General features: G+C 40.5%; 1 protein-coding gene across 1 annotated transcript; it reads right to left on the reverse strand.

The window, feature by feature from the left end:
* Nucleotides 1-14,864: 14,864 nt before the first annotated feature.
* Nucleotides 14,865-16,190, reverse strand: LOC104439641 (stemmadenine O-acetyltransferase). Its single transcript, XM_010052672.2, has one exon. It carries the CDS (start codon nucleotides 16,188-16,190, stop codon nucleotides 14,865-14,867), a length of 1,326 nt encoding a protein of 441 aa, XP_010050974.1.
* Between the last annotated feature and the right edge of the window lie 496 nt (nucleotides 16,191-16,686).

Consider the following 16,686-nt stretch of genomic DNA (forward strand, 5'->3'; position numbering starts at 1 on the left):
GGGCTCTTCATCAAATAGTTCAATCACCATTGAGATTATCATAGCTATCATCCCTTCCTCATACAAAGCTGGGATCTTCAAAATTCCCATAACCTTCCTCACTCGAGACATACTAGCAAAGTTGCAGAAAGATGAGCGGAATGACGATGGCATTATCATGGTTACGACCCTCTCTTCCTCTTCTCCGCGTTGGATTACTCCCATGGCTACCATCTTGCGCACGCGGTTCAGTTTTTCTTCTAGGGTCACATCCTCCTGACCTCTATAGTATCATGCTAGCACTAGGGACTCATACAACTAGGAAGCATCCACCACTAGAGGCTGTTGACTCGCCCACGTGTCCTCGGAAATTGAGTTAATTCCCCCTGCATGATTTGGTAGAGGGTTCTGCTGCACGTTAGGCTGAGCCTCCCTGAGAGTCAAATTCTTCTTGTCTAGAAGCTGTTGAATTTTGTATCTCAGCACATTGCAATTATCTACATCATGCCCCACTTCTCCCATGTGATATTCACAGGTCTTGGTCATATTGAAACTGGTGAACCTTGGGGGATTGTCTCTTCGTACCTCATTCGCAACCATCCACTTTTCAAGGAGCATGGGCAACAGCTTTGACAGCGAGCGTGGTAGTGGGGAAAATTCCTTTCGAAAGGGTCTCTTGTTGTTATCATATGCTCGTGATGAGCTACCTTGAACCATTATAGGCTTGTGCGCGGGTGTTGCAGACGGTTGAGGGAAAGGTGGCCCTTGTACAAGCGCTACTTCAACTGCGACCTCCTTATCTTTTCTTGCCAAGAATTTCTTCATGACTCTAGTTGAAATCTTTCCCTCAACCATTGCCCATTCGACCCATTCACCCACCTCAACTAGTTGTGAAAATGTCTGGCAACCCGAGAATACTAACCCTTGGAAATATTAAGAGGGCAATGTCTTGAGGAACAGTTGCTTCATCTTCCTCTCATTCAAGGCCGGCTTCACTTGTGAGGCCATAGTCCTCCATCTTTGCGCGAAGGCTTTGAACGATTCATTCCTCTTCTTCTCAATGCGAGTCAACTCTTCCCTCATAGGGGCGAGCTCGGTGTTAAACCGGTATTGCTGCAAGAACTCATTGGTTAAATCGTCCCAACTAGTGAATTCTTCAATGTCCAGTGCAATGAACCACGTCAGGGCAATGCCTTCCAAACTATCTTGGAATGTGTGTATGAGGAATGACATGTTGTCAGCGTAGCAAGCCATTTTCCTCATGTAATACCTAAGGTGGGTCCTTGGGCATCCCGTTTCGTTATACTTTCTTGTGAACTCAGGCTCCTGAAAATTCTCAGGAAAACTCGTCTTGGTGTATGGAGATAGCCTATCAGCTCCTTTCAGCTTGTAACTTTGCAAGACACATAGTCGCTCTTCCATCTTTGCCAAACGTTTTTCACTCTCTTCACTTAGGTGGGGTGTTGGGTTTTCTTTCAGAGGAGGATCCAAATTGACGATGATTGGCGTGGCAGAAGGAGCTTCTTTGGCAATTTCTTTCCCGGGGAGATTAGCAACGTGTGTGCCTCCCGTCCATGGGGAAGCATGTCCTAATAATGTATTGGTGGATGTTCGAGTGATAGCTACAACGGAGGGCTCCTTAAGCCTCTGGCTTATTTCAAGCATCATTGTGGTGAGTTGGGCCAACTGGTTCTCCATCTTGGCCATGCGCACGTTGGTGTTATCGTTTTCCATTTTGACTTTTGCGCACGTGTGAATTGGGGATCTCCGCTTGGCCGTGTCGAGATCAGTAGAAGACAATCGATCGGTTAGTACCTGAAGCAAAGGTAGATAAGCATATATAAGTTCAAGTAATAATTAGGCGGTCGGCCCATGAAAAAGATCTAATTGCCAACAATTTGTTCATTTCATTCAAAGCTAGGTTGCCACATAACACAAGAAAAACATGATAGAAAACCCCTAAACAATGAAGCTACTTCGAAGATGGAAAGACATTCTTTTAACTCCCAACATTGAGACTCGAGACAAGCTCTTTAGCATTATAATGCATGTGAGTATGGTCCCGCTACAAATCGCATTTGATTCAATCTAACTAATGAGGACAGCTTCCGCTCGTGGCAGCTCCACTAACTCGGGTTAACTTCAAAGCACGTTCCTCAGCCTCTTCGAGCTCCCTTTTGAGGCGCTTGATCTCATCTCGATGGGTGATCTTTAATGGCACTTCAGGAATCTTCGGGCAGAAGTTCTCTGGGATCTTGTGCCTAAGGATGTACTCCTTCGAGGCATAATAGGTCTTCTCTTGCCCCTCAAACTCTTTTTTAGGCCATATCAGCTTCCGGGGATGGCACATATCCCACATCGACTTCACCAACGCAATAGAGTCTTCGTGGTCTTGGCATCCGTCAGGGAAGTCTATCTTGAGCGGGTCCTCTTGGATCACCGGCGGAAGTTGTTGGATCTCTTGAAACTGACGGGTGACTCGAGTCGGGTAATATTCGGTGACTTCAATGATTCCCAATAAAGGAATAGGTCCAATAAGCCTACACACGAACCGCGCTTCTTGAACTCGAAGCCATTTGGCATACCATTGGAAATCCTCAGGCCCGAGGTTGGTCATGAAAACTAGCCACTCAGAATAATGATAATCAGGGGTGAACTTTTTCCTATCTCTAAACTTTAGGATAGAGTGGCTAGAGTCAGAAATGTCACTCACAAAGTCATCAAGCTACCGAACCTCTTAATGTGAGAGAAAAACCAAATTTGCAAGAGTGTAGGGAGAGCATGGAAAACTTTGTCTTTATTTTCTTTAAAACAAGTAAGGGAAAGAAAAGTTTTAGTCAAGATAGCATTAACAAAACCCTTTCCCATACATACTTCATGAACTACCCACTCTACGGAAGGGCTAATAGCATTTCTACAATGTTGGAATAGCACAAACCCAAAGAAAGCTAGTAGGAATATCTTATTCTTTTGAAAAGATGGGGCATTTTGAAAAAGCTCATTTAGAAATGAAAATGGGCAGGTTTTGCGATTGGCTTTCAAAACTTTTCTCACATCATCTTCTTTAATTTTAAGGAAATCAGATAAGGTCGATGCATGTTCAGTCCCTATAGGTGGGCTAACTAACTCCGACACCAAGGGCTTTCCAATGGCAACGCCATATTCTTCCAAGGTTGGAGTGAGTTCGTGATCACCGAATATGAACGTGCAAGTTGCGGGACACCAAAAATGCGCTAACGCTTGCACAACACCAGAATGAGTTTCTATCTCCAATAGGGGAAGTAAACGTCCAACATATGATCGCACCTAATCACGGCCAGTTGGATCTAATCTATCCCACCACGCGTGAAGCTCGACTTTCGAGACGAAGATGATGCGAAGGTCGGATACCCCCATCGTACGATCAAAATAATTTGTCGTGGACCGGCCAAAATGAAAGCAAATAAGTAAATTGCGATGAAAAGAATTCAAGAAAAAATTACCCTACTCATTGAGCAGCGATGTAAAGGTCATAGACATGCGCACGGACAGTGGTTCAATTTCTACTATAGATGGCCCAAAATGAAGCCATGGGATTACAGGACTGAACCAACAAGCTCGTGGCTAGATCGTGTTTACCCATGACTCCGGCTTCGTCAAATGATCGACCTGTGTCGCATGCTCGCAGACCAGGGTGAAGACCTCTGACATCAAGAGAGAAATTTCGGGGTTGAGATGGGCGACTCGTACTACATGCTTGTAGTCGGAGTGGTATCTACCTCAACACCATCCTAAGTGATCCTATGCAGCCCACGTCCGGCGGCAGGTTGTGTGTGCTAAAGTATAGTGCAATGCAGGAGATGCAAGCATGACAATTCATAAGTAATCAACACTTCATACATGAAAAATAAACCATACATTCCTTCACCTTCCTACAAGACAAAGGTGAGCAAACACTTCCCATTATACCTCATATTCTACAAAAACATTTAACACTTTTAATGTTAGGGACGTATCTGAAATTTTTGCTGCCAAACAAAAATATTTATGAACAAGATTAATATTGGCCTAAGTCCTCTAAGGTTTAAAACCAGTCCCCAGTGGAGTCATCAAGCTGTCGCGACCTACCCTCGGGAGGAGGGAACATGTTTAGGGGTATTGCCTAAAGGATGGGCCTAAGGCCCATGATAAGGCATGGGCTCTCCCAAGCCCATACCCCGCGTGACATTGGGATATTCTTAAGGGATTTTACACAAAAGGAGTCACCACTAGCCTATTGGGGTCGACTAGAAACCGAGGCATGGGAGCATGCCTCACTTCCTACACAACCAGAGAATCTAGGGTCGGGAACTTGATTACATTAATTAGCCAATTAGTGCATTTTCGGTACCTAATCTTGTTCATTTTAACAAAATGATTTTTGTCAAGTAGTTCGGATTGATTTTATACTTATTCACTAAAATGTGAGGTGATCATGCGGATGCGCAATAATTAAAGTAACAATCATAGCCATCAAGATCCTAATTATAATAAAATTAAACACATGCAATTAAACATAATTAGATATGCAAATTAAACATGCAACATAATTAATATACGAGCAAATAAATGTCTAATTACACTAAAAATGCAAAACATAGCAGTTCCTAACCAAACCTCATCATTTTTAATTTTCGAAATTAAAAAAAAAAAAAATTAATTTTTTTAATTTTTTAAAAATTTTAAATTTTAAAATTTTCTAATTTTTTAAAATTAATTTTTTAATATATGTTTTTTTAAATTTTTCGAAATTGTTTTCTTTTTTTTTTTTAAATGATGATTTTTTGGAGACCAGACGGGTCGAGTCCGACCCGACCAAGTTCGGCCGAGCAAGACATGTTGGGTTCGCCCGACTAGGCCTGCTTGAGGGCAGACCAGACTTGGGCCCAATCCAGAGGGCCCAAGTCTTTTTAAAAAAAAAAAAAAAAATCACTTGGAGGCCCACGGCCCATATTGATTCCGGACAGTGGGCCTGCAGGCCTAGAGAGGCCAAACGGGCTAGGTCGCAGACCTGGCCCAGCTCGGCCCACGCTCCTCGGTTAGCGATCGCTCAATCGTGACCAGCGAGTTGTGACGGTGGGAAGACAAGGGGAGGGGCGCCGTCGATCTGGTTGGGGTCGCGACGGTGCCACCTTGGTTTAGAGGGACACAATCCGGCTTTCAGGTAAACGGCGGCAGCATTCCGATGACATAAGAGACTAGCTGGAATCTACACAAAGGAACTGGGGAGGGAGAGTCCACTTAGGCATTACGGCGAACAGGTAATGGGCACTAACGAACCGAGCAGCTTCCGACCTAATGGGGATTCGTGGCGGCAGCGGTGGTGACCAGCAAATAACCAACAACAAATAGGAACCTAAGGGGGACCTACGAAAGCTGGAGCTCGCTCGAAACAGATGGAACAAACTCCGGCCAGCTCGAGCTCAAAAATGCACAAAGGTATACGATGAAATACCAACCTGAGTTCCGACAGGAATGGCGGCTTGAAGACGCGTCTGCAACAGCGGCGGCGGCGACAGCGGCTTAGAGATGTGTCGGCGGTGGTAGTAAGGATCGGGAGACGCATCGGCGACGGTTACAATAATCAGGAGACGCGTCGACGGCGGTGGTCTCGATGAGTTCCCCTTTTTTTTCGCCCTCTGTTTCTCTCGCCTCCCACCCCCTCTCTGTTTTCGTCTCTTTTTGTTCTGTCTTTTTTCTTGTTTCAACTCCCACTCCTCTCTTTTTTTTTTTCTCTCCAGATCTCTCTCTTTCTCCATCGCTAGGCTCGCGCGCGCGTGCCCTCAACTTCCCCCAAACAACCGACTCTACCAGTCGGCTTTGACCTCTCTTGATGATTCCAATGCTCGCCTGCCCCCACGAGATGATGCTGTCTCCTCTGCCCTTGGATGCCCCTGCTTTTGGCTTTGCCATTTCCCCACGTGGACGGCTGCTTTCTGCTTTCGTCTTTGCCGGTTCCCCACGCAAAAAAACGGCTGAGGGAGAAGACAATGGGGCGGGCCAGGCCGAAGGGAAGAAGAGGGTGGGCCGCACGAGGGGAAAAGAAAAAGAGAAATGAAAGGGGAGGGTTGGGCCTGTGCCCACGCGGGAGAAAATAAAAGGAAAAAGGGGCCGGTCGGGCCAAGGTTAGATCCGGCCCGACCCGGACCCGCACAGCTTTGCTTTTTTTTTTTGAAAAAAAGAAATTAATAATTAAAATTTCTTGATTTTGATTTTTGATTTTTATTTATTTTTGATTTGATTTTTTTATACTACGTGAAAGATAAAAATTAGGTGTCAACACTGTAGTTTCATTATTATGAAAAAAATTGTTAGGATTCATCATATAATCACAAAGAAAAAGAGAGTAAAAGTAAGAAAGAAAATTCGAGATGCAAGATATTATCTTGGTTGACCCTTAAACTAGGGCTACATCTAGCTGAGAATTCTACTATAATTAGTACATTGTACCTGTACATTTACATCCCTCCATTACAAAAGAAAAAGAATATATATATATATATATATATATATATCCAAATAAAATATATATATCAGCTATTTAGGAGCCCAAGCTCAAATTACCAATAAAATATAAAAAGAAAAAATATATATACATCCAAACTATATATATATCCACTAGCTATACATAAGCCAAAACCCAAATTACTAATAAAATATGAGCTTATCCTCTAGGTCACAAGGGCACTACCCCTATACAGTTGGTGGGGAGTATGAACCATATCCCAACATTCTCTTACTTGATGAATACTTCACATGCTTATTTAAACCCAATATAGTTGTGCACCATTTAAACTTTTTTGCATTTACTACCTTGGCAAAAAATATACACTATTCACTTGTATGTCAATTTTCTCTTGCACTACAACTTTTCATTCCACTTTGTCTTGGATAAAGTGATATTGAATGTTAATGTGTTTTGTTCCTACATGAATATCAAGATTCTTAGTCAAGAATATAGCACTTTGATTATCATACCCAATCTTCACTTCTCCTTATGTAAAATCAAGCTCTTAACAGCATGATTAAGGGCTATGTACTCTACCTTAGTAAAAGATAAAGTAACCGTGCTCTATCTCTTGTTCATCCAACTCACAGCTCCACTGAATAAAGAAACAACATATCCGCTAGTTGACCTCCTGATATTAATGTCACCTCCCCAATCAGTATCCACAAAACACTAGAACTCTAATGCTTATTGTTCCTTTGAGTTTTTCATGCCTTCATAGCATAACTCAAAATTAGATGTACCGTGAAGATAGCAAAGCACTTGCTTTGCTTCCATCCAATGCTCTTTTCCCAAATTGAAAATATATCTACTCAATACTTCCACTGCTTGAGCAATATCCGAATGAGTACATACCATAGCATACATCAAGCTTCCAACTGTGCTTGCATATGGGACTGTTGCCAACTTTTAAGCTTCCTCCTTAGTCTTAGGACACCGGAGGGCTACTAATTTGGAACTTGTGGACATTGGAGTTTTCACTGTTTTGTAGTTTGTCATGTTGAATTTCTTCAACACACTTTCAACATATTTCTTTTGACTTAACCATAATTTATCATTCTTATGTTCTCTTTTAATCTACATGCCCAAGATGAAGTTTGCTAGGTCTAGATCTTTCATCTCAAACTATTTTGCCAACAATCATTTTATAGTGCTAATCATTCTCACATTATTCCCAACTAGCACCATGTCATCAACATATAAGGTTAAGATAATAAAGTCATCATTGAACCTTTTCACGTAGACACAATGATCAGCATCATAATGAACAAAGGCAAGCTTCAAGACATATGAGTTGAACTTTTGATATCATATCCCTAAAGATTGTTTCAAGCCATATAAAGATTTGTTCAATTTGCAAATAGTCTTCTTTTCCTTTGACCAAAAACCCTTCTAGCTGCTTTATGAAAATATTCCCCCTCCAAATCACCATGGGGGAACATTGTTCTCCCACTGTTTGGCATCCTCCGCACTTCTTGCTTCCTTGATAGTACTTGGATCATCACCTATAATAGTTAGAGCATAATTTTCATTATCAACAATTAAGGTATACCTCTTAGGTGGTCTTCTTAGCCGTGTAGACCTTCTTAAGACCAGTTTGGTGGTGCTTCATCTTCAAATCTAGTTTCAGAATCTACTATATCATCCATCCCATTAGGCCCATGAACTTCATAATTTGAATTTTCTATTATAGTATGTATAACATTTTTCTCTTCCTTCAAACCAACATCTAACGCAACCGATTGTGGTTTTTTAGGATCTTGTGGAACAATATGATTTGTTGTAGGTTCTCTGAATATCACATCCTTATTATAGATAATACTTTTAGTATCAGAATTCCACAGTTTATACCCTTTAACACCATCCTTATACCTAATGAATATGCACTTCTCTAACTTACTCTCAAGCTTGTTCCTCTTTTCCCTGGGCACATGCACATATGCTTCACAACCTAACATTCTAATATGGGATATGTCTAGTCTCTTCCAGAATAGTGCCTCAAACGGTGTTTGATACTTTAAAGCTGATATGAGAGACCTATTCTTTAGATAACACGTAGTAGCCACTACTTCTGCTGAAAATTCAGATGCTAAGTCTACACCACTTAACATAATCCTTGCTTTTTCCATGAGAGACTAGTTAAGCCTCTCTACCACTGAATCTGTTGAGGTGAACAGGGCATTTTTTCTACCTTACAATGTCATTGATTGCACAAAATTGATCAAATTTTGTTGAACAGAATTCTCCTCCATTGTCAATTCGCAAAACTTTAATTTTTCTATCAAATTGATCTTCCACTAGAGCTTTGAACTAGCGAAATTTTCAAATACATCATCTTTTCTCTACAAGAAATATATCCATACATATATGGAATAATCATCAGTGAAAGAAATATAATGCCTTGATTTTCCAAACGATGCTATAGGTGTAGGACTAAAGACGTTACTGTGGATTAGATCTAGAATTCCTTTAGCTCTCCCTCCCATGGATTCAAAAGATACCCAATTTTGTTTCTCATGTAGACAATGTTCACAAAATCCAAAACCCATGGAACAACTTGGGATTCCATCCACCATCTTTTTTTAGGTAAGGGTCATTAACCCATTCTCACTTATATGATCCAATATTTGATACCATAACATCGAAGGATCTTTTTCCACTTGCTTTGAGATATATTTCTCACCACTGATCATCGTGCTTCCCAATAACTTCCCTAGTTTTCCATACTGTTCGCCTTTGGCAATCACCATAGATTCATAGTTTAGCTTGCAGATATACTTGTCGCTAGTGAAAGTAATGCTAGCATTTGCCATGGTTCCCATAGAAATAAACTCCTAGTAATAAATGGAATGTGCATCACATCCGAAAGATTCTTGATTGTCCCATATTTCATCTTCAACTTCACCTTTCCGTGACCAATTATATCAAGCGTCATATCATCTCGCATTTTCATTGTACCTACTTGATATGCCTCATAACAACATAACCAATTTCTATGAAACGTCATGTGAAAAGACGCTTTAGTATCAATTATCTATATACTACGATCACCCTGCGATGAATTGCAAACTAGATACATATCTCTGAGTTGCTGTCATCATCCTTCTTTCTATTAGAGTATGATGCATCCTCTCACTTCTTTGGACCCACACTTTTGCTTCGTAATCTGTCTTCAAGTGTCCAAACTTTTGCACTTCCAACACATTATTTCCAATCGATCTTGACTTTTAGATCATCCTCTAAGCTTATTCTTGCCACCAAACCTAGATTTGGATTGTTCACTATTTCTTCCTCTTACATAAAGAGCCTCTTGCATTGCATTATCAAAACCTGCTCTCCTCATCTCCTCATATAATAAAGTAGTTACAATGCCCTCAAAGGATAACATATTAATACCAACGCTAATGGGAACAATTAGATGTTCCCATGAATTCAGCAATGAACACAACAAAGTACATGCTTTATCTTCCTCATCCAGATAGACATCGATCAATGCAAGTTGCCAATAGATAGTATTAAACTCGTTTAAGTGTATAGAAAAAGAATCACCTTCGCTCATTCGAAGGTTTTATACGCGCTCTGCAAAAACAATTTGTTTATGAGCAACTTGCTTTGATAAAGATTTTCTAACTTTGTCTATAGATTTTTCACCATTTTCTTAGAGGTCATGTTTATCAAAACGTTATCAACAAGGCATAGCCAAATTAGGCCTCGTGCCATTTGATCGCTAGTCTTCCACTCCTTCAATTAAGTAGATGTGGATTCCTTTGCCTCGTCCTCCTTCAACTTCTCCTTGGAGTTTTCCTTAGATTTATCTTCTTCAATCACGTGCCACAGATATCTATCTAAAAGTAGAGCCTCCATCTTTGATTTCCATAACTCGAAACACTTTCCTCTCAATTTCTCTACTTCAATCCATGATTGAACAAATGACGACATCTTCCCAAGATTTGATTTTCTGGATCTCTCTTCACCGAGAAACCCTAACCTCAAACTTGGCTCTAATACTAGATGTTAGGATTCGTCACACAATCACAAAGAAAAAAGAGAGTAAAAGTGAGAAAGAGAATTCGAGACGCAAGATTTTATCTTGGTTCACCCTTAAACTAAGGCTACATCCAGCTGATGATTCCATTATAATTAGCACCTCTCACCTCTCTATTACATCCCTCAATTACAAGAGAAAAAAGAATATATATGTCAACATAAAATATATATTTATTTAGCAGCTATTCATGAATCTAAGCTCAAGCTGCCAATAAAATAGAGATAGAAAAAGAGAGAGAGAGCAGTGCCCCTACAACTCTAGAGGATGAGCATATATATATTCGGTAGCTATTCACGAGCCAAAGTCCAAACTACCAATAAATATGAACTCATCCTCTAGATTTGTAGGGGCACTGCTCTTATACAGTTGATGGGGAGTATGAATCACCCCCCAACAAAATTCAAAGGCAAATCAACATCACATCACATGATTTATCAAATAATTTAATTGCGCTGCTAGAAAAATTCAACTCAAAATGTTAAGCAAATAAATGGAGGGAGACTTAAATATAGGGCCTATTGAAATCTAATGCTTTAATATCCTTTGTCATGTACAAGTTAGAAGGGAGTGCGCATATGCAAAATTAATCGAGATGAAACCTGATTCTGATATCTTTCTTCTTTTTTTTTTTTGGTCAAAATAAGATATGTATAGATTTTTCCTAAAAGAATATAAGAAGGAGGCCCGGCACCTACAAAAGACAGACACTCAAAATGACAAAAGTCAAAGAAGAGTCTAAGGATGCCGTGGTTCCCAAAAGAGACCAACCGGTAAAAACCAACAAAAGAAGCAAAGGACCACCATACAAACGCTAGAGACCTCTATCAATCAAAGAGAGACGGATGTAAATCCTAGCTCTGTTGAAGTCTTCTAGTCTTGGGAACGTTAGGGACATGCTTAAAGGTCATCGCCTTGTCTTTAATAGCCTTTTGGAGGTGCACCTTCATCGCCGGGAGAAAGAGACCCTGATTACGAAATAAGATATTGTTGCGCTCTTTCCAAATGATATAACAAAGAGCTCCAAAGCCAAAACGAGCCAAAGACTGGTGAAAGCTACTACCAGCGATATGTTTGGTAGCCCAATCAAGATTCTCCATCCAAGGCTTATTAAGCCAAGCAAGATTGAATTTAGCTGCCCAAAAAGAAGCAAAACTACCAGAGATGTGGCATGCAAAAAAACAAATGATCTATGGAGTATGGTCGGCAAGAGCAAAAGGGGCACATTGCAGCCGTAATTCTACCATAAGATAAGAGCAAAACCTGAGTTGGTAGGCGGTTACGCGTGATAAGCCACAGATGTGTTTGATAGCGAGGAGGCAAAGATGAGCTCTAAACAAACGAGGACCAAGAAACCACACAACCCCTAGGGTGAATTAGATCCCAAGCCGAAGCTGTTGAGAATCTCCCGGAAGGGTGTCCAAGCCATTCAAAGGTTTAACCCAAAAATTAATCCAAAGATTAAGCTGATAAATGATGGGACAAAACCTTAACACTCTCAAATTCCGTAAGAGTCCAATTGAAATTTAGTGCATCTATACTGTCTTATTAAGAAAAAGTGAGACTGAAATTGAGGGAAATTCTCACGTGCATATTTTTTCCGCAAGAGATTTTGACTTTAGGATCCTTTATCGTGCACTGGTTTGATGAAAAATCTTCGGTGTTTTCCAATTATATAAGTAATCTGATCTCTATGATAGAATATTTATCCATTTTAATATTAATTTAAGTTGACATGTGGACACAATTAACTGAAAAGTTAATAAACCAATTTATTGCGGCCACGCTAGTTTGACTAAGCTTTTGATGGAATGGATATCTATCTTTCACGGAGAAGAAATGACGCTACTCGGTCCACTTGCTTTGCTTGATAAAGCAAGCAACATTGTCATGGATCGACATACATGACACATAAGGGAACGATGCATGCATAGGTAAATTCACAAAAAGACAGCTATATTTCTGTTATTCTGGGGAAAGGTTATAGTAATTGATGTGAACAATAATAAGGTATGATGCGTGCATGGGCAAGTAATAGCGAGAATGGGGAATTTTCTAGGTAATTTGTATGGATGGGTATGTGTGAGGATGGTTGTCTATGGGTAAAAGGAAAATGTAGGATAAAATACAATCACCACCAAGATCTTAGAGACGTGCCACCAACCAAGGATGAAGATTGGGATTGACGAAGTTCACCACCATGGCTTAAAGGACAAGCCACCCATTAAGGATATAGGACTTTAGGATAGGAGAAGCTCACCACCAAGGCTTAAAGGAAAAACCACCAATCGAGGATAAGGAGTTTCTTGGCTCACCACCAAGGTGTAAGTTACTCTCTAAGGATAGAAAGCCAAAATAGAAGCTATCAATGCCCCAAAAATATTCATTGATGTGTATTTACATTCACTAAAGTCTACATTACAATTGAGAACTCTTCCCAATTTACAGAGAGACTAAGACATAGGAGATAGAAAACATTAAAAAGACATGGGAACTACCCAAACATTAAAGGCATGGGAACTAGAAAGAAATTAAAGACCTAGAAACTAGAAAATGCTTTAAAACGCATAGAAACCATGAAATGCAATAACGACATGGAGACTTTTTTTGAAATCACTGACTATCTTCCAAAATTGGGGATTTGAACCCCTCACCTCCCCCTTCCCCCTGCTTTGACTAGAGAATAACCATCTCAAGAGTTCAGCAAATATCCAAGGAAATTGCTCAAAATAGGCTCCCATCGATATGTTGCTGATTAACTTCAAAATTAGCAACAAAAATGGTAAATCAGTAACTTAATATTTGAATGACAAGGGAAGAATTAATAATCGCTTAATATTTGATAACCTGGTTGATAATCTTCTCATTGACGACTTCATTCTCGACCCAGCGAAAAAAGTTATGACCGAAATCTGCCTTATCTTGAATGAACATTGATTGTGTTGAGTTCGGTGATGGAGCTAAGTCGAATGCTCCCACGTCACGGTAAAAGCAAGGTGAATATCACCAAAGTAAAGGTTCGTATACCCTTTTTGGAGCCACCGATAAAGAAATTTAGGAGGACTTCGAAAGCTGACAAAGTGTCGTCGTTGAGTAGCTGGAAGGAGACGTTGGTCAAAGCATGTTAATTGGACATATTCTTTGACATCTTTTGGAGTATGATGGATGAGTTTTCTTATGGATTTTTTGGGTGAAAAAGAAGCAGGTTTAGCAAAGACGGAACATGGACTTTACAAGAGGCAGATGAATACTAGAGATCTTATCTTCATTGAGGACAACAACCTCATAAAATAATAAAAGACACGGATTTACAAAAAGGGATGGGGGAGTCCAGAGTAAAAGGAGCATCGATACATACAGGAGTATTAATTTCGGAAGGGTCTGTAATCTGTCGTGATTGAATGGATCTTCCTCCCAATACTAAAGCACTATTAAGTGATGGCGAACACTACTAGCCTTCTTTTGAATTCTCCCCTAGATTTGCTATACAAGTTGCACTATTAAGTTAGTTGCTTAAAAAATGGGGCTGACATTCGCGTTGTTGGCTTAAATTGACGTAATTTATAACGCTATCTTGAACTTAGTCGGTATACGTATTAGGTGTTTTGACCGTTAGTGTCTGTTAGTAGATAATTATGTGGTAAAATAATTATAAGTAAGTTTTAATAGGAAAATACTCGACAGATTTAGAAATCTTACTAAAATCTATTTACTAAGTGCCATAACTAGCTTCGATTGGGTATTGACATAAATTAAACATGCATTGAATCGTTGGCTTTATTGAAATACCCAAATATAATTGCCACATTAGTTAATAATTTTTTTCATTAAGATTTCTTTATATATGTATAGCATTGCTCGTTTTATTATTGATTTTATGACCGCAATACCCTTCAGATATTTTTAAGCTTGGTTAATGTGCTTTGATATTACAAAAAAGATATTGATTTCATATTTAATTTTTATCATGGTATCTGACTCTGTTATTTACTCATTTTGAATATTTTATGGCTCAACAAAAATATGTTCAAGACACTTTTTAACAAAACTACACATATTACGAATCGTATCTCTCCATTTCAACAAGGTTTTCCAGAAAATAATGTCCATAGATGTAACAAGAAAATCAAGGCATATGGAACTTTAAACATACTTTCATTTGCAGTTTGAATCACACATGAATAATAATACACAAAACCATTTAAGAAGTTTATTACATCTAACAAAGCAAACGAACATATGAAACCTCGAATTAATCAAATCGACAAGCAAACCATCAGGGATGATAATCTTCATCGGTCGCACTTCTCATGATCACAGGCTCAGCGAAATGAACTGTAGCAACTCATCGTTGCGCTCGAACTCGATCATGTCGTTCTCGTGCAATGTGATCCAAGCTTCGATCCCGTCCCCGCACCTCGTTCCCATTAAAAACACCATATTTCCTATCGGTAAACCGGTGGTGCACACCCAAGTGGGCCTTCCCAAGCCGAAATCCACCTCGTAGAAAGGAAACTTCACCCAACTGCTGAATCCGTAGAGCTCCATCTTTCCCGCAGACGACTCCGCCAACTTCCGTGCCGCCGTGAGGCTTTCGTAGGCCTTGGCTAATCCCCTCTCGCCTTGAAGCACGCTCAAATACTCGCCATCAATTGCCCTTATTGATTTCCTGAGACTGCCTGCAAAGTCCTGCAATTCAACACCCTTGTTTGTGTCTATCAGTGGTGCCACAACAGACTGCCACAGATTGCCCAAGGCATTCTCAGGCAATGGTTGGGGCCTTATCCTGCTTCTGATGTTCACCACATGTGTCACTGCTGATGATGGGGGATACTTCTTGGTCCAGTCTGGCCTCTTCCCCGCAGCCTCCACGGCAGATTTCCAAATGAGGGCAGTCACAGCCTCAACGCGTGTAGGGGCAGTACTGCCAAACCTGGCCCTGAGACGGCCCAAGCTCTCGCCATCGAAACGAAACATCTTGGTCAAAAGCTTCTCTCTGCTGATGACCCCAGATGGCATTTGGAAGTTTATGTCCTTTGGTGGGAATATCTCAGATGCTTTCAAGAAGGGAGTCTTGAGGTTGGCTTCGCCGTCGACACCATTTACGGCAATTTCAGACCATGCAGCGAGGAAAGCTGAGACTGATGCACCGTCGGCAATCTTGTGAGAGATACAAATGCCGATCGCGATACCACCACAGTTGAAGAAAGTAAATTGGACCCCTAAAATGACTTGTTCCTCAATGTTGGGAATGACTCTGTATGGAGAGAATGGAAGGAATTTCTGGAGCTGATTGATGTCAGGGTTTGACAGGACTTCAGACAACTCGAAGTGAGCTTTCGCCTCCAAATAAAGCGCGCCATCATCGCTGCAATCGATGGCAGCATTGCCTTTCACCCTTCCACCTAGAGGGTAGAAGAGGGAAAGTGCCTGCGAGAGCGAAGTTTTCAAGTTTCCTGACACCGAGGCAGAGTCCAGCGCTGCCTTGTCATCGGGAGCTGAGTAGAACAGGATGGCTGGAACGTAAAACGGAGGAGCCAGCTGGTCAAGGAGGCAGAACTTGAACTCCCTGTGGTGAGATGGAGTTGGAGAGGAAGGCTTGATGCTTTCTGCGGAAACAGCCTCAACTTTCATGGCCATGTTTTGTTGGAAATTGAGAGATTTGAAAGTTTGTCCTTTTAAGTTCTTTCTGGAGAAAGATGTGTTTCCTTTGTGCTTTTGAATCGCAAGATTTTGTAGTTTATATAGATTAAAGAGAGGAGAAATTTGCAATTTTTTGGGTCATAGGCTCATCAATGATGGCTAGACAAGAAGAATATGCTGGTCTCTGGCGGTAGCTCACGTTTTGAAGGATTAAGCAGATATCACGTAACACTAACGCCCAATGTGAAGAATCTATCAAGTTTCTCTGTTTGATATTATGCCTTCATATAAAATAGAATTATAAACTTAATCCCCAGCTAAAACGAAGGACAAATTTAACCTCACAGTGCTTCAAACATATTGGATCATATTCTTTTTATTGGAGCTAAGCACCATATATATTTTCTCTTTTTGATGTTACGATGATATGATAATTGTGGTAAGCTATTAACACCAGAGTTTACATTTCCAATCTATCAAGAGAAAGGCCGTC

Source organism: Eucalyptus grandis, chromosome 3 (assembly GCF_016545825.1).
Source record: "Eucalyptus grandis isolate ANBG69807.140 chromosome 3, ASM1654582v1, whole genome shotgun sequence".
NCBI lineage: Eukaryota > Viridiplantae > Streptophyta > Magnoliopsida > Myrtales > Myrtaceae > Eucalyptus > Eucalyptus grandis.